The sequence below is a fragment of the Aspergillus viridinutans genome (genome assembly GCF_018404265.1).
Source record: "Aspergillus viridinutans IFM 47045 DNA, scaffold_2, whole genome shotgun sequence".
NCBI lineage: Eukaryota > Fungi > Ascomycota > Eurotiomycetes > Eurotiales > Aspergillaceae > Aspergillus > Aspergillus viridinutans.
The window spans coordinates 2,591,207-2,607,979 of NW_025091218.1; the positions used below are offsets into that span (position 1 = coordinate 2,591,207).

The 16,773-nt window shown below is 51.4% G+C and overlaps 7 protein-coding genes across 7 annotated transcripts; 1 reads left to right on the top strand and 6 right to left on the bottom strand.

Moving 5' to 3' along the window:
• Window positions 1-51: 51 nt before the first annotated feature.
• Window positions 52-2,058, bottom strand: Aspvir_004412 (lipid-binding SYLF domain-containing protein; the record flags this gene model as incomplete). The annotated part of the gene is made up of 1 exon (XM_043267640.1): window positions 52-2,058. One exon carries the CDS (start codon window positions 2,056-2,058, stop codon window positions 52-54), a length of 2,007 nt encoding a protein of 668 aa, XP_043123575.1.
• Window positions 2,059-5,154: 3,096 nt separating this feature from the next.
• Window positions 5,155-6,147, bottom strand: Aspvir_004413 (electron transfer flavoprotein subunit beta/FixA family protein; the record flags this gene model as incomplete). Its single annotated transcript, XM_043267641.1, has 3 exons — window positions 5,155-5,237; window positions 5,288-5,936; window positions 6,097-6,147. The coding sequence occupies 3 exons, from the start codon at window positions 6,145-6,147 to the stop codon at window positions 5,155-5,157; spliced, it is 783 nt and encodes a 260-aa protein (XP_043123576.1).
• Window positions 6,148-6,622: 475 nt separating this feature from the next.
• On the bottom strand, window positions 6,623-8,724 carry tah18 (NAPDH-dependent diflavin reductase; the record flags this gene model as incomplete). The annotated part of the gene is made up of 4 exons (XM_043267642.1): window positions 6,623-8,129; window positions 8,181-8,279; window positions 8,331-8,506; window positions 8,566-8,724. 4 exons carry the CDS (start codon window positions 8,722-8,724, stop codon window positions 6,623-6,625), a joined length of 1,941 nt encoding a protein of 646 aa, XP_043123577.1.
• Window positions 8,725-9,134: 410 nt separating this feature from the next.
• On the bottom strand, window positions 9,135-10,020 carry Aspvir_004415 (DNA-directed RNA polymerase III subunit C31; the record flags this gene model as incomplete). Its single annotated transcript, XM_043267643.1, has 3 exons — window positions 9,135-9,532; window positions 9,599-9,845; window positions 9,913-10,020. 3 exons carry the CDS (start codon window positions 10,018-10,020, stop codon window positions 9,135-9,137), a joined length of 753 nt encoding a protein of 250 aa, XP_043123578.1.
• A 383-nt stretch (window positions 10,021-10,403) lies between these two features.
• Aspvir_004416 (uncharacterized protein) lies at window positions 10,404-12,359 on the bottom strand (the record flags this gene model as incomplete). Its single annotated transcript, XM_043267644.1, has 1 exon — window positions 10,404-12,359. The coding sequence occupies one exon, from the start codon at window positions 12,357-12,359 to the stop codon at window positions 10,404-10,406; it is 1,956 nt and encodes a 651-aa protein (XP_043123579.1).
• A 250-nt stretch (window positions 12,360-12,609) lies between these two features.
• On the top strand, window positions 12,610-13,910 carry Aspvir_004417 (COP9 signalosome complex subunit 6; the record flags this gene model as incomplete). Its single annotated transcript, XM_043267645.1, has 3 exons — window positions 12,610-12,880; window positions 12,944-13,429; window positions 13,486-13,910. 3 exons carry the CDS (start codon window positions 12,610-12,612, stop codon window positions 13,908-13,910), a joined length of 1,182 nt encoding a protein of 393 aa, XP_043123580.1.
• Window positions 13,911-14,483: 573 nt separating this feature from the next.
• Aspvir_004418 (OSTA/TMEM184 family protein) lies at window positions 14,484-16,412 on the bottom strand (the record flags this gene model as incomplete). Its single annotated transcript, XM_043267646.1, has 6 exons — window positions 14,484-15,329; window positions 15,388-15,537; window positions 15,588-15,713; window positions 15,783-16,080; window positions 16,157-16,307; window positions 16,370-16,412. The coding sequence occupies 6 exons, from the start codon at window positions 16,410-16,412 to the stop codon at window positions 14,484-14,486; spliced, it is 1,614 nt and encodes a 537-aa protein (XP_043123581.1).
• Window positions 16,413-16,773: the final 361 nt, after the last annotated feature.

The window sequence follows — 16,773 nt, forward strand, 5'->3', positions numbered from 1 at the left end:
AGTACTAAAAGAGGAGAATAATGGTATTAACAGAAGATCCCGACAAATGTCTTACGCACTTTGAGTGGGCTCCAAAGCGTTGTGGGTTCCATTTTCGGACACAGACTTTGTCTCTTCCAAAGTCGCATGTTCGGGCTCGGGAGCAGACTCCTGTGCTTCGGTCTTGGCGACTGGTTCTGATGCTTCCAAAGCTGCGGGGTCACTCTGAGTCAAGTCAGAGATGACTTCTTCATGAGAACCTTCCTTAGGAAGGCCATTGACGATCGCAGTACCAGGTTCGGCTTCATCGTCCGATGCTTGAGCGCTTGCGACAGAGTGAAATTCGTCTTTCTCAGCAAACGCCTGGTTGTGCGATTGAGGAGCCTCTTTCGACAGGAGACTCGACGAGGAGTAATTGTTAGGGTGGAGAGGAAGTTGGGCAAAGCCATTTACAGTTGAGTTATCGGGGTGGGACGCCACAGATCGTCTGCCGTCCGGAGAGGAGGATGTGGAGGAAGTGGGAGAAGTAGGTGTTGATTGTGACATGAGAACTGGGTCCCGATGAGGATTTCGGGGTGGTAGAGCAGGAGGCAAGCGCTTGGGAATGGTGACCAGCCGGGCTCGGGTGAATGTGGGCGAATGACGTTTCAGCTCTGGAGGAGCGGTTGTGTCCTCAATGGACACAGGGGAAGACGGAGTGGTGCTCTCACGCTTGGAGACGGTAGCACTGCTGACCTCGTGGACCTCATAGTCATCGTCCACGGAGTCCTGATCACTGTCGTACTCTCGACGCCGGGTGAGATAGGCCGGCCGCTCCGGTATCACGGTATCCCAGCCGTCCTCTGCGTCCCACGGACTGCGCTCGATACGATCCGCACGGGTACTCCTTGACGAGGCGCGGCTGATTGACGTAGGAGCAGTAAGAGGGGCCTCGTCGGTCTGCGTCCCTCGATCCACGCTGGCATGGCTTTGAACGCTCGCTCTCCAACTGCTGCGCGGGGAGCTATCCAAACTCCGTCGGAAGGTGGAATAGATGGGACTATGAGGACTGGGTTTGAATTCAAAGACATCTTGTGACGGTCGCGATCGGGTCCCGGCTTCGCGGATGAACAAGCCTTCGGCTTCCAGAGCCTTTACCCCGAATGGATCCGGGTCATCAGGATCAGGGACCCCGAACGGGATCGCTGGCTGAACTTCAACATCGCCCGGCGTCTGTCCCGGGGGAGGAATCCAGTTCTCCTCCACATCGCTGTCACCTTGTGCGGCCTTGATCGTCTGGATGAGGGTCTTGATGGACTTTGGTGGCCGCTTCGCTTTGCCGGCCAGAATGTCGGTGACGGATATCCTTTCGCCATAGAATCGCTCATTTTCGTCTGTGCGTTCAATGATGATCGTCCCGTCCACCTGGACGCCAGCGTATAGACCCCGGCTCTTCATATATGTCCAGATGGGTGCCTGTCGCTTGTGAACTTCTGACTCCAGGACACCTCCGAGCCCAAAGGGACCCGCCGCCGCGCTGACCTCTCCTCCCAGAGTACACCGCACTTTCTTGAATGCCTCCAGCGCCTCGAGGGTGTTGATAACGACCACGCAATCGTAAATGTCCACCCCGGCCAGGAAACCGATACCAGCGGTGTGCAGCATGATACCGGAGGGTGGACTCCATTCGCCTGTTTCGGGAATGCGAGCCAAAAGCACACCGCTTCCACCCGAACCACTCAGCCATAATCCTGTTCGCATTGTCGTGAAGATGGCGAGGCCCACTGCACGCTGGATCACTGGCGCGGGAATCTTCTTGATCACTCGCTGCTTACCCTTGGGACGGTTGATCTTCCCATCGCTGTCCGTACCGTTCCGCTCTAAATCTTCTGTGGTATAGAAACCATCTTTGCAGAAGCTGCGCAGGATGCGAGCTGCTTTGTCGCTTTCTTTGTCGAGAGTCATGGGCCAGAAGGCCTCCGCTCCAACGCGATTCGACAAACGATTCACCGGCGCCCCTAACTTATCGACCGTATTCCATGCCTTGTCGAATCCCTTCTTGCCGCCCACCTTGGCCCTTTCCCAAACTGAGGGGGCCATTGTGACGACTATTCGGGAGCCCGATGAGCCGAATCCACAGCCCTCGTACGGACAGGACCACGTCCCTTGACCGGAGAAGGCGCCGACTCTATATTTTTCAGATCAGAAATCCCAAAGCGTCGGATCGCGACGGGAACGGTAAACAGGCGCCACGAGAATTGCCCGTAAATGACGATGGAATGTAAAAAGGCGGAGGAATTAGGTATAGTGTCGTTTATTGCCGCAGCCGAGGTATGCTTGCCAAACAAGCTTCGGAATGTAGCTAAGGTTAAAACAAAGGTAGGAGACAAATTGAACTAATGGTAAAATCAAGGGCGCTGAACTGAATTATGTATATGAATGCGCTGAGCTACATGAGAGAAGAAGAAATATCAGTCACTGGGTCACTCCGCGCTATCCGTGTTCAACGGCCGGAAGAGAGTGGCGACGTCGTCGCAAGATGAATGTTTCAGGATGGAGAGAGAGGAAGAGTAACCATGGAACGGAGGAACAAGGGAAGAGGTCGAGACTTACCTGCCCAATAACCCAGGAGCAACAGGAGAAAATAACAGGTAAATAAATAATAAAGAAGGGACCCGAAACAATCCGACGGGGATGAGGTTCAATAATACCTTGAGGGACGAGCAAGGTATGCAGGCGAAGGAGACAAGGGAGGTCCTGTAGGAACTTGATGCTCCTATCTATATCAGGCGAATAATGAAGATCTTCAAGGAATCAAGTAGAGGAATGAGAGGGGAGTATGGTCATATATCATTATAAGTGTTATTCGTCTCATTCATCATGGTCCACGGTCGTACATAATAGTCGTCAATATTTAAACTTGATAGTCCATATAAGTACCTATGATAGAAAAACCAGGGACAACCAAGGCGCGGCTGGATCGGAAAAGCATAGTTGGAACCCAAAGTGGCGCCAAGGCTGGAACTGGAGAAAAACCCAGAAGTAGCAGGCGATAGGAAGAAGAAAAGAAAGGGAATGGGAAGTGGAAGTGGGAATGGAAGTGCAAGTGATGGATGTCATCATCATCATCATCATCGACTTCACCTGGGCGTCATCATGGGGCTAACCTAGTTGTTATCTGGACTAGTAGGAAGTTAACTTAAGTACTCCATATTGGTAAGGCTTAGCGATCGGCGACACCGGATGGATCCCTAAAGAGGAGTATTTGTAAGTACTGTACTCCGGAAGAGTCTATCCATTTCTGTCTGATTATTGACCATGATAATGTGTTTGTCTGCAAGAACAACGACATTCTTTCATTTCCCTCCTTTCTACCACAGAAAACTCATCCTGTATCGAATGAATTCATCATCACCGACTATATACAAGTTGAATACATGATTCATGGATGTACCTGGAACTGAACCACAGGTTGCAATGATCACTAATGATTTGGTCTAGATTCTCATACTTTCTAGCCGACTGATTCTCTTCTTTTCTTCCAACCATTGTTCTGCACCCAAAGATAGCCTCTAACTCTCTGAAATTACCCACATTGACAGAGTTTGACTATTCCGTTCCCCCATTGAAAATGGCGAAAGGGCAAATTTCTCCCTGCATTCCTGAGGCCCACTACTGTTTAGGCACATATGACAGCTCCAATATCACATCCCTTCAGCCCCAACCACTCTATTATCATTTATCCGTTTACTCTATGTAGATATACCAGACTATTCCATATTATCACTGTATAGACTATTTTAACCTTGTTGCGGATCAAATAAATGATGATGGATCATGAATCCCTTTCGCACCCGATCCACCACAGGACAAAGCTTCAATCTATCTATCCCTTGGTTTGATGACGGTCCGTGAACACTGGACAGAAGCATACGCAGTAGATAGTTTGCCGTCTGTACAGTAGTCCAATCAATAGTTCGGTATTCCGAAGCTTTCTTGCCATTAAGCTGCGATAATCCCTGACCTCAATGCGTCCGCTGTCAGAAATCAACCATCAACCTGCACGATTATCGAGTCTCGTTGGCTTCCTCCACATTCTCTTGTGGAATTCTTTCATCGGTGTTTGAGAGACCCTCTGTTGAGATACATTGCCACATTGGGATTTAAAAACAAAAGCCAGTTCCGAATCTTGTCAATTCCGTTCTCCAGTATCTTCAGATACGTCCAAGCTACCATATATGGCTTACGCAGAGCATCATTCAATGGCAATCCTAGCAATTAGATACAATAAAGAAAGCAATTATTTAATCCCGGCTTTAATCTCCTACTCCTGCAAGCCAGGATATTAAAACCTTCCATGATCCTAGTCTGGAATCGCAAATGTGATGGATGTGATAGATGACACACATTAGCTTCGTCCACGGATCGATAAACTAACTAGATCGTCCACTTTTCCGCGAATCACCACAATATGGCGTGTATTATGTATCCATCTCTCCAGGGATCTACCTGATTAGCGTATTTCCATGTCCAAAGCCACTTCGTATCCATAACCTATTTCCTGGATCATCAACTGAAACAAACTACTGTAAGACATAGGCCCCAATATGACTAGCAAAATCTTACAGAGTAAGTCCACAAACCCCGACCCGAAATGGAGAACACAGACCGCAAGTAATCGATCGGTCGAATCATCGTTCATGAGATACCTCAACAAACTCATTTCGGCCGGCACAAGACTAGCCTCACCAGACGTCTATCGTGATGTATCACTTTCTGGCAGTACACATCAACAATCGATATTTGTAAAGAGCAGTAGATAGTGCAAACTCTGAGCAGGTGACAGAATCTCTGACCACGAGAGGACGAGAGTTGCCGTCTGCCGGCTATGCTTAACACTATCACACGCTAAGATGTTCGCATGATCCATGCGAACGGAGGATGCCCAGCAATCGAATTATATACATGAGATCTATCACCTGGATTCATGTGGCATTGACCTCAGTGCCGGACTTCAACTTCGGTTGTACAGTGCAATTCTACATGGTAGGTAGCAGCTGCAAGTTTCCAAGTCATGGTATTGTTTCCGTCAGAAGCAGAGCTAGCTCTGGCTAGTCCCTTTTACTAAGTCTAATCATAAGAATATGCATACAGATCAACCATACGTCTGGCTCATTTACACGATTGAAATCACAATCACAGCGCACCGAGCTCCTTCAGCTTGCCGATCAGACCGTCAACATCCTCCACCTTACCGCCGCCCTGGCGCGCAGGAGGTTCTGTCATAGTCAGCATCGGCTGTGCATTACAACAAGAAGGAAAAACCTACCAGTAACCTTGAGCGTCTTCAGCCGCCGCTTATCCTCAACCCCGAAATCCTCCAGCTTCTTCTTCTCAAGCGGCTTCTTCTTCGCCTTCATGATGTTCGGCAGACTAGCATACCGAGGCTCATTCAACCGCAGATCCGTCGTAATAACCATGGGCAACTGAGCACGCAGCGTCTCAACACCCCCATCCACCTCATGAGTCACCTCGACCGTCCCCTTATCGTCCTTGATCTCGACCTTGCTCGCCTGTGTCGCCTGCGGCCACCCCAGCAGACCCGCCAGCATCTGGCCCGTCTGCCCCTGGTCACCGTCAATCGCCTGCTTCCCCAGAAGCACCAGGCTGATGTTCTCCTTCTTCACCACCGCCTGCAGCAACTTCGCCACGGTCAGCGGCTCCATGCCCCCGTCGTTGCTGTCGGGGACCTCGACGTGGAAGGCCCGGTCCGCACCCATGGCCATGGCTGTCCGGAGCGTATCAACGCACTTGGCTCCGCCAGCGGAGAGCGCGAGGATGTTTTCGACTTGCAAGGGGCCTTTGCGCTCGCGGAGGCGGACGGCCTCCTCGATCGAGAGCTCATCGAAGGGGTTGAGGGAGTGCTTGACGCCGGCGGTTTCGACGCCGGTCTGGGTCTTGTTGATTCGGGGTTTGATCTTCGACAGTTATTAGAATCACTTCGGAATTACTTCTACCCAAGGATAATCCCCGGAGTCATGGTATAGAGTCATTGATGCATTGTCTTCAGCTCCGGCCGTAGCCTCGGAGCTCTGACTCTTTCCGAGAACGGAGTATGCCAGAGAAAATGCAACTCACCGCGTAGTCGATCACCCTCTTCACGGGGACTAGAATCCGCAATCCGCTCATTGTGAATCTGAAAAGAAAACTACCACTCAATGGTGTGAAATAAGCGACCTGGTAATTGGGAAAGGAAAGTAGAAATGCAAGTCGGAAGAGACAGTCCAAGGCAGTCTGGGGCCAATCGAGCGCAGGTGACTTAGGCGGAGAACGGCGAAAGAGTGCAGAAAATAACCCCATGGCCGATGCGGCCCGAGAAGTCCAACCGCAGCATCATCGCCCGCACACCCCTCCGTCTCCAACCGAGGTTACTACGCCGCACTCTTGGACAATGGACAATGCTGGGGTCGAGAAATGGCTATTTGCGGAGGAGCCTTCGAATTGATTACTGGTGTTGATCAGAAAACAATGATGATCTTGGTGGTGTTGATACCAGAGTCTTGTCTTTATGCGTTTCATTAATCTATGTATTTTGGAGAGTATATGTTCAAGACCACCATATCACCAGTAGCATGTGACAACCATTGACACTAGGCCTACCAGGCTACCAAGTCTCTTGCTTATACCGCCCGCTCTTCTCCATCCCTATCAAGTACTCTTCTGCTCCGCGTCGGTCGAGCTTTGGTCCATCGGCTTGCCCACCATGTTCAAATGCTTCAATGAGCGCTTCCCTGACTGCCTGTGGCATCCTCCCAGATGAACCACAGATATACACCGATCCATTCATATCGTGGAGCAGCCTGAAAAACAGCCCGAAATTGCGTCGTATGATATCCTGTACATAAATCTTGTGTCGCTGATCTCGTGAAAACGCAGTGAAGACCTGCAAGTCGACCAAGTCACTCAGTTCTTGCCACTCATTCTCGAAGAAAAAATCCGCAGAGCGATTGCGACCGCCGTAGAGAAGAATCGTAGGCCCGATCGGGGGCTTCACATCTGGATGCTCTTCTCGGAATGCTTTCACGAGAGCAGCTTTCTCCCAGAGCATTGAGCGCAATGGGGCGACACCGGTACCAGGTCCGATAAGTACAGTCGGGCCGACCAATTGGTTGACGGATGAGCTGAGTCCCCCGCGCTGCAGTTGGACTCTGAGGGTACTGCCTGGCCGCAGCACAGATAGGTATCTTGTACACACTCCTTCTCGGATCCGCTTGATCACCGTTTGATACTTTACAATGGCGATCAGCAGCTCGAATTTCGCGCCGCCACCGGGTGTCGTCTTCAAGTCGCCCCCGCTGGCGATACTGAATTGCCTCCCTCGAAAGACAGGGAAGACCGACGTCACATGCTGCCATGGGATCTTGACTGAATGAAACTCATGCAAGACCTCCAGGATACTTCGCCTCGGCCGTGAGGTGTAGTCCCAAAACTCATCCAAGTACTCGGGATTCGTAAACTCGAGGAGTCGTTCCTTGTGCATCTCGTTGCTGGTGTAGTGTGCAATGGCCGAGAAGAACGACCGCCGAGGAATGGCTCTGATGTCGATGTAGTCCGTCAGGAGAGCTCGCAGCGTCAACTTGGGATACTTCTCGAGACCAGGGATGGGCGGAGCATGCAATTCCCCTGCAGCTTGAAGCTTTTCGCCGGGAGCCAGCGATACTAATTTGTTAGCCATTTCTCCCCAGCCCATCATGTCAATCAGTGCTTGGACATCATCATCAAAATTCTTCGGCGTGATGCAGACCATGTCCCCAGGAGCATAGGTGACCGCCTCGGAGACCGTAAGCGATATCTGGCGCACATCTTGCCAATGGGTGCGTGGTGTGACTCGTCTGTTTTCAACCAGGGTTGCCGTCAATGCATCTGGGATTGGTCTCACGTCGTGATCCAGCCGAGTCAACCCCGGATACTCGGCAGACTCTGTCTGTTCGCTCACTGAAGTCTGCCCCGTAGGCTCTTCACTTGGTGTGGCCTGTTCTTGCAATCTCAGGATCCATTTAGGTGGCAGTTGCACGTCATCCGGTATCGGATGCAGCCCTTCAGGAAGCGGATACTTGTCCAGCAAGTGGCTACGAAAGTCGGTAATCCAAGGAATGAATGTGCCTTCAAGTCTAGTATCCAGTCAGTCATTGTAGAGCAATCCAGGCAAATTCAAAACTCACCCCTCTGGATGTTGCGCATTAGCCTCGCCACGGGGATATATCTCATTAGCCCCGAGTTGGAGTAGACGCTTGTGCAATTTCCGCGCAGCCCAATTAAACCTGATTCAAGTCAAACACTGCCTTCATACCAACATCTACAAAGCCACTCACTTGGGGTATGAACTATCGCCCAATCCAAACGAAACATAATTGACCCCGCTCAAGAAAGTAGGCGACAGCTTCTTCAGAAGCAAGGATCTCCAAAACGACCGAGCATTCGCAGGAATTTCACCCTGGCCAGTCGTCGACACAACAAATATCGTAAAAGTAAACGACTTGAGCAACTCCTGCGCAGGATTGTAAGCAAGGTCCACCCCAGAAGCAAGGGAAATACCTAAACACGCACAGCCTTTACAGAGTTCATTTCGGCGACATGAGTCACGAAATGTAGGCGCTCGGCCAGCGCCCCAAGCTCTTCGGCCACTTCTTGCGCGTTTCCTGTTTCCGAGCCATACAGGACAAGAGCCGTCCGCGTAGGGGACCCTGGGGTCTGGCTCTCACTCATCCTGGGATACAATTGCTGCTTGCCGCGGGGCAGATTGTCGCTATATCTGCCCCTCTATCTATCTCTGCGGCCTTTAGGCCGAAGTTCGGAATGACATCATCTCGAGGCCTTTTGGCCTGAGGCCGCAATTTTTAGATGCCTGCCAATGTACTCGGTACCTCTCTTCTCCGTATGCTAGGTGCTCCAATCCGTGTAATAGAGACGTGGTGTTTGTTAATATTTTTTCTCTAATATATAGACGAAAGCTGCCTCGAGGCGATTTCGCTGCTGACTTAGTCTTAGAACCCTAGTCTGACTGATAACGCTTTGTATCCTATGAAAAAATTTCAAGCGCCTGGGATATGCTCGACCATGCGCTGCTCCCTAGAATATAGAAACTAAACAAGATGGGGTATCTCAACAATTGTGCCTCAGTAGGTGTCTTCATCTCCACCACCTCCTCCGCCGTCTGCGAATCCGTCATCTCCGTATTCATCGTCGCCAGCATCAAAGTACTGTTCCGCATTGTAGTCCCCGCCCATTTCATCATCATCATCCTCAAAGTCGTTGTCGACGATCTCTTCCTCCTGGTCCTCGTCCGGGTCCAAGATATCCCCCTCTTCTTCCCGCTCTTCTCGTTCAGCATCCTCATCTTCGTCGACGCCCTTCCTACGCTTGGTCTCCTCGACATCATGTTCCTCTTCTTCATCCTCAAACCCCCTTTTCACTCCGATGCGAGGTCCATGAGGCACGTATCCATCCATTGCAGCTGAGGGGTTGAAGTTCGGCTGAATCGTCTTCCACAGCTGGCGAGGGAAGAATTTCATGACTGCAGCCGGTCAATTAGCCACCGATCAGCGGTTATTCCCCCATATATCCCGCTGGCAACACTTACCATACGGACGTCCCTTCAACTCCGGCCGGTCCCGCTTCTGCTTCTGGTACTTGCCCGAATACGTAGGCATTCCGTGGAAAGGGTCAAAGTGCGTGCGAGTAGCGCCATCTTTCCTTGCTGTGCCCGAGGTCGATTGGAGGACGGAGTAGTATGGACCGTCGTGAAAGCGATCCCGCAGAGCACGGTAGAGATCGACCTGTTTTTGTTCGCGAGGGTTCAAAAGTCTCGCGCGGGGAATGTTATATCTCTAMACGCAGGATGTGAGTAATCCTAGCCTTCTGCCAGAGGGTTATCGGAGAGTCGCTTCAACATACAGGAAAAAGAGGTGTAGGCGCTGTGTCTGCTTCCCCCGCAGGATCGGCCTCCCAGGTAGATTCTGCACCGGGGAGCTTCCTGCCTTTCTTTGCTCCAATTCGAGACATATTGGCAGGACGGACGGCGGAACGAATAGAGGTCCAGAGCTTCTGGAGCAATCACCAATTACTCAGTCCGCCATTTACCAAGAGCCCGTCCGAGTAAATAGATAGTGCCCCGCCGAAGACCTGATGTGGCTTCGAGTTGGTGATGACAGCAAGGACGAAAAAAAGTTCCGGCGGAGCTCCGCCTCACCGCCTTTGCTCAACTTCTCCATTCGGCAACCAGGGCATCGGAAATGAACCCTACAGATCGTGATGGATACTGAGGTTAACAAGTATACTGTGTGGATATCTCTAGCTACGTTTGCCTGAAGGGAATATAGAAAGCATCATTAGTTCGTAATCTATCTGCACATTTTGAGCTCGATATCTGCGTAGAGCACAGGTTCTCACAACCCCACAGTCGCAACGCCAGCGGTATTTTGCATGACAGGTCCCCAGGGACCTTCGCTGACTCGTTGTCTTAACGTACGAAGAATATCCTCGAAACCTGTTACTTGGCCGCCCGTCTCCTTCAAATGGTTATACAAGGCAACAAGGACCTCGTATTTCGCGGTGGCAACTTTCCACACAATGTTCTGAGTGTCTCCAGCTCCACCTGCAACAAACTCCGCATAGGAGCGCGGTGGCTTGAACAAATAAGGCAACAGTATAGTCAACGCTGGCGGTGTGAGGATAGCCCAGACGCCCGAGGAAGGAAGAAATCCTTGTGCAGCTGGAGACAAGGTGCCCAGTGCCTCTTCGGAAGGCAGCTGATACCGGGAAGTATCAGGGACGGGCGATAAGACTTCTCCCGACAGCACTTGCCAGTTAGCTGTTATAACAGCCTTCATGAAAGATATAGCTGCTAAAGAAACATCCTTCATCGCCAAGATGTCAGCTGCAGCTACGATATCCGTCCAGAAGTTTGGGTGGTCATTCAGGTACATGAAGTAGAGGACACGGGCTGCTGCGGCTTCTTTATGCCAGTCAGTGGGTGTCTGACCGGAAGTATTAAGCTCCATCGAATCCCTCAAGTCGAGTTTCTGTGGCCCGTGCAGTATTTTGGCCAGAGCGTCTAATGCCTCTCTGCAGGGGGGACTTGTTGGAACAGCCAAAAGAGGATTGACGCCGTGCTTAGCGGCCTCGACAAGTAACACACGGGGTAAGGAGGCAAGGATAGCAAGTTGACCGGCGGGGGCTTGCCCATGCGCCCATTGAGAGGACGAGATAGCGAGCGACTCGGAGATCCGTGAGACGATCTTGTCCAGCAGGCTACTTGGATTCTGCAGCAAGTGATTGGGATATAGCTCTGCATACTGTGCAACATAAGCCATGATGGGACCACGCGTGTATTGCAAATCCACGGTATCCAGTTTGGTCTCCTCCAGGTATAACTCCAGTACGCTGCCATGCAGGCCATGAGAGATCAGGAAGTCAAGGGCCGGTGAGGAGAAAGTCGACGCAGACTGCACATAGACTCTAGCTCTCAGACCAGGAGCTTCAATTTCAAGTAGGTCCCGGAAGAAGTTCAGTAAGGACATGTGCATCAAGAAATCGCTCTTATCGACCATCCGACAAGCTGCAAAATGCAGAATGCTAGAGGTATCGTACTTAGCTTCAATCTCCGGAATCTGAGAACTGGAAATCAAGTCCCATCGTAGGTGGCCTGCCTTGACGATGAAACCCAAAAGCCTTCCCTGGGAGACAGTCCTTTCCCGTTGCGGGCGGGCGCCTGGTTCATTGTTGGTGAGACTGCACAGGGAGAAGAGGCGCCCATAGACATTTCTGTCAGTGAAGACTCGTCTCCACAAGAGGCCTTGACCTCCCGTGCTGTCTTCAGCCTCATGGGTATGTGTTTCGCTTTCCAGCGGGCTGGCTAAATCAATCTCCAATAGAGCCCAGAGAGCGTCAAAAGCAGCCTGAGCGACGGCCGTCGAAGTAGTCGTAAGCCAGAGCTCGACCAGCGAGGCAACCAATTCAGGATCACCAGCAACTATTGCAGCATCACTGGGAATTCCTCCTGCCTTTCTCAGGAGAGCTAGAGCCAGCAGGTTGACAGGTGGCGACGGTGCTTTGAAACCCGCGATAAAGTCAATAGGAGGCTCAACCGAGCGGATATCCGTGAAGGAGAAGTAGGTTGTAGCCTTAATACCAAGAGTGGTGATCGGCGTGGGATCTTCCTGAAGGACCGGAAGAAGCTGAGAGATTAGTGTCAGAAGGGTGCCAGGAACCCTACGATCAGTACTCTCCGTAAGCTCCAGTTTCAACTTGTCGATGAGAGAAATGTCTAAAGGAGTCGAAGGATCATCGAGGACATCCTTCAGGTGAGCTTTGACTTCATCGTACGATGACGGAACAGCCATTTTGTCCGAAATAACAGAATATCCTAACCGCTGGTCAAGCTGTTGGACACTCGAGAAAGTTAAAGTTGGACTCCGTAGGACGGTGCGGACAACAGCGGGGAAGCTCAACGGCATTGCAAACAGCGCAAACACCAACCGTAGCTCCATCAGCTTGGGCAGTTGGCTGTTACCACGCCTTTCAATGATGATGATATCAAAAGTGTCTTTCTAATTGTCCTGCTAATATTCTGCTTTACACAGCTTCGGAGTTATGGCTGAAACTACTGGCACTCTAGTCTCCCAGAAATCATCCGATTCGGGGCTTCATATCCAACTACACCCGCTGGTTCTCCTCACCATCTCAGATCACATCACCCGTCATGCCGCGCGATCACAACGAGGACCGATCATTGGAGCTCTTCTGGGACAGCAGAATGGACGTGTGATTACATTAGAGCACGCATTTGAATGTATCGTGACCGAAGGAGCCAACGGCGAACTGCACCTTCTCCACGACTGGTTCGTCGAACGAGTCAAGCAATGTAAGAGCGGAGCCTGTACTCAAGATTCCCATCAGTTCTAGCTAACTAGGCCTCCTACAACAGTCAAGGATGTACACAAGTCCCCCGCCCTCGACTTCGTAGGCTGGTGGTCAACAGCCTCGCCTTCTGGTCCGGACGCATCCCACTTGCCGATCCATCGCCAGATCCTCCAGAGCTACAACGAGTCTGCCGTGTTCCTCGCATTCCACCCATCGCAGGTGCAAGCTGCATCGAGGAATGGCGCCAAGCTTCCCCTGGCCATCTACGAAAGCGTATATGAAGGTGAAAATGCGACAGAGAACGGCAAGGCGATGCAGATAGACGGCGAGGAGCAGTCGCTCTCGATTCGATTCCGCGAACTGCCCTTCTCCGTCGAAACGGGGGAAGCCGAGATGATTGGCATAGACACGGTTGCCAGAAGCGCAAGGACAGCAGCAGCGCTTCAACCGTCTGGCTTGCAGCAGGATGCCCAGACTAGCGCGAAGACCGAAGCTGGCCAGGCCGAGCCGTCGCCCGACACTGTCGTGCTCTCCCACGAAGAGGAAGAACGTAAGATCATTATACTTTCATTCTCTTGAGCTTATCAGCTAATCCGGCCCTCGCAGTAATCGCCAGTCTTAACACACGCCTCAACGCCATCCGAACGTTAGAGTCTCGAATTTCCTTGATCAAATCCTATCTCGCCAGTGTGTCCCACTCCTCCGAAGGACAACCCACCGGAACCACAAAAGCTCCCCTCTCGCACCCGATCCTCCGGAATATCAATGCCCTCTTATCGCATCTATCTCTCCTCACGCCGGAACCGGGAAGCGCCTTCGCGGCGGAAAGCCTCGCCCAGCGAAACGACGTCCTCCTGATTTCCTTGCTGGGACAGCTGGGTAACAGCATCAAGGGCATGCGCGAACTAGGCCGCAAGACCGCCATCATGAACAACATCAGACAGAGCAATGCGTCGCGGAAAACTCAGCTGGCTATGCAGAATCGGCTCGAAGATGAGTTTCTCTCGCGAGAAGGGATGACTCTTAAATAGTGCGGTCTTGCCAGTTTGAATGCACGTGACGACCTGCGCTTCCTCAATGACGGCTCGATCTTTATGGTTCATAGTGGCGTTTGGCGTTTCGCTCGTAGAAGCGAGCATTTTATAACGAGGGTTTAGATAGTGAATCAAAATATGAACTAGCAGAGCTCGACCACCACTCTCATTGCGAAGGAAACGATTCGTATAGTAATTGCATACGCACCGGCAAGCGTACTGATATATCAACTGCTATTGTACAAAGAAAATTCATCCAATGCAATCCCGCGTTTCATGAAAAGTGAATCATAGCAAAATGGAGGCGAGAACTTACGGGCCCCAAGCGTCCCTACGTCACGCACAAAGCAAAGAAGGGGAAACGAAACCCGAATAGAAGAAAACTGCCACAAATCGAATACGACAGAAGGGTATATCAACAAAAGAAAAGAAGGCAAAAGGAATGCCTCAAGAACAAGCCAGCTAGTTCGTGGCATGAATGAAGGGAAACGAAGGGCGGAACATCATCATTCCCGGGGTCGAGTAGGTAGAGGCGAACTGCAACTCAGGGTCATTACCGTTGACAATCGTCTATCGCCGGCTGTGCTCATTGCCAAAGTGGGCAGGCGGGGGCTGGTACGGATCAGGCATAGGTATAGGTGGTTGCTCTTGCAGGTAATCCCGCTCGTACGGATGATGACCCGTAGCTCCCTGCTGAGATTGGGGAAGATTGGTGCCTGCGGGTAGATGGAGGTCGTCGGGGTCCGGTACCTCGTAAGGGTTGTTGTGGTGTTGTTCAAAAGGAGAGTATGGTTGCGGAGAATGAGATGGTGTAGGTTCCAGCAAGGACGTGCTACTCAGCCGATCATGCTCATAATCATATGGTGGAGGCGCCAGGTCGCCAGTCGACTGCAATGTCGGATTTGGCTGCGCGTGTGAGAGAAGAACCTGGCCTTCATCGTCCGGAGATGTCCCATAGGGCGCCACTCTACCGCCAGCCATTGTAGCGCCTGCACCTTGGTAGGCTGTGACATTGGTCCCGGAGCCATTGCTAGTTGTATCGAGGCCGATGACTTCGCTCTGGTTCTGGTAGCTGGGATCCAGCGTTCGCTTCTTACGCCCCACGAAGAGCCAGCGTATGCTGCGGCCCACGGCCTTGGCCAAATCGAGCGGATTGACCGAGTCAAGGAGAGCTTTCGTACCCCAGCGACCACCCTGATAAGTCGCTTTGCCGTTGCCATAGAAGTCAGTCACCTCATCGGCGTGTGCGTTTGCGAGAGAGTACGGCCTCCACGGGAATGCCCACAGATGCAGGACGGAAAAGATCGCCATCTCCACGCAGATAAGTAGGCTGGGGAGTCCAACTTTGAGATCCTGTTGCGCTATTTTACCACTCGGCTTGACAGCTCCGGAGGAGGAGAGAAAACTGATCAAGGTCTGCCCGAGCCGCCGAGTCAGCAAAGGCCATAAATTGCAAGGAAATGGCTCAACTCACAGACTGCCAGAAAGAAAGAAAAATCACCAGCTTGATAGAGATGATCTTGAGGAGTGGCGAAAACTGGCTGATATCATTCTTAATCTGGTAATAGAATTGGATCAGGCAGTACATTGCAATCGAAACAGCAACACACTCCACTGCCATACACTGCTGGTCGTCAGAACACGGCTTGAGATAATCGTATGATCCAGACATACCCATATGTGCGAAAACGCCGGATTCAAACTCTCCTCGCAGTACACATCAAAGGACTGGGTGATAACCGCGACGATGGTCATCAACACACGCAAAAGACAGTATTGGAAGACTCCAACCCAGATAACCTATGCAGCATAGCGATATTAGCCTCGTATTTCATCGCAGCATGGAAAGTGCCTGCGAAACCAGCTTACATTGAACCACGTCAGCCCGCTCCGGGGTACCCTCCACACCCCTTTCTCCCCGCCGCAGCATTTCTGAAGCCAGGGTATAGGCCAGATCCATTGCTTCGGCGCGATTCCGCGAAAATATTCCTTCTGATTGTGGAGGTCCGGCGCAATGTAGTGGCAGAGTAAGGCGAAGAAGGCGGAAATCGTGAACGCTTCGTAGCAATTGCCGATCAGCTCGTAGTAGACCGCATTTTTGTAGAAGTAGGTGCTCAGCCAAGCGACGAGAGAGTAGATGGGGATCATCCATAAGATTCGAATAATACTAGACAAAAAAACACCAGACGTTAGTTCCAAGCGCGTGCAGAGGGGGTAAGCAGAAGTGGGGGCGTAAATCATACTGTCGCTGCTCTATCGGCTTGCTATAGTGTGTCGCATGGCTCATAATCAAGTAGAAGGAGACCGCGGCGGCGAAGACAGCGAAAGCACCCCCAACAATGAGGCATAACTGATGAAAAGTGAGACCGCCATCCCATAAGTCGGCTTCGGTGACTGTCAATAATAATTCCCTGGTTAGCCAGCACTGGTATTACAACAACACGGGAGAGGCATACTCGTTGAATCCTCCAACGTTGTATTACAAACCGGCCACCCCATGCTCGCGTCAGTCAGAACAAAACGATATTAGAGAGTGTGCTTCAAAAGTGGAAAAAGGAAAGTCGTAAAGAGAAGAAAGATATTAATCTCCGATTCGACTGCCAAAAACCTATTGATTGTACAGCGTATGGATCTCTATCTATCCGCCAAGTCGGCCTAGTCCCGGCACAGTAGATCAACAACCCCTGGAACCAGTAGACGAGGGCAAATATTTCTCCGCAAGGTCGCAGGCGACGACGACAATACTTGGCGATGCGGTCTAATTCAGGGGATGAAGAGAGGTAGGTCGGGTACAATCAGGAGAGCAGTGAAAAGAGATATGAGCTCTTAGACAGACAAGGGAGAACAGGTATATTACTGC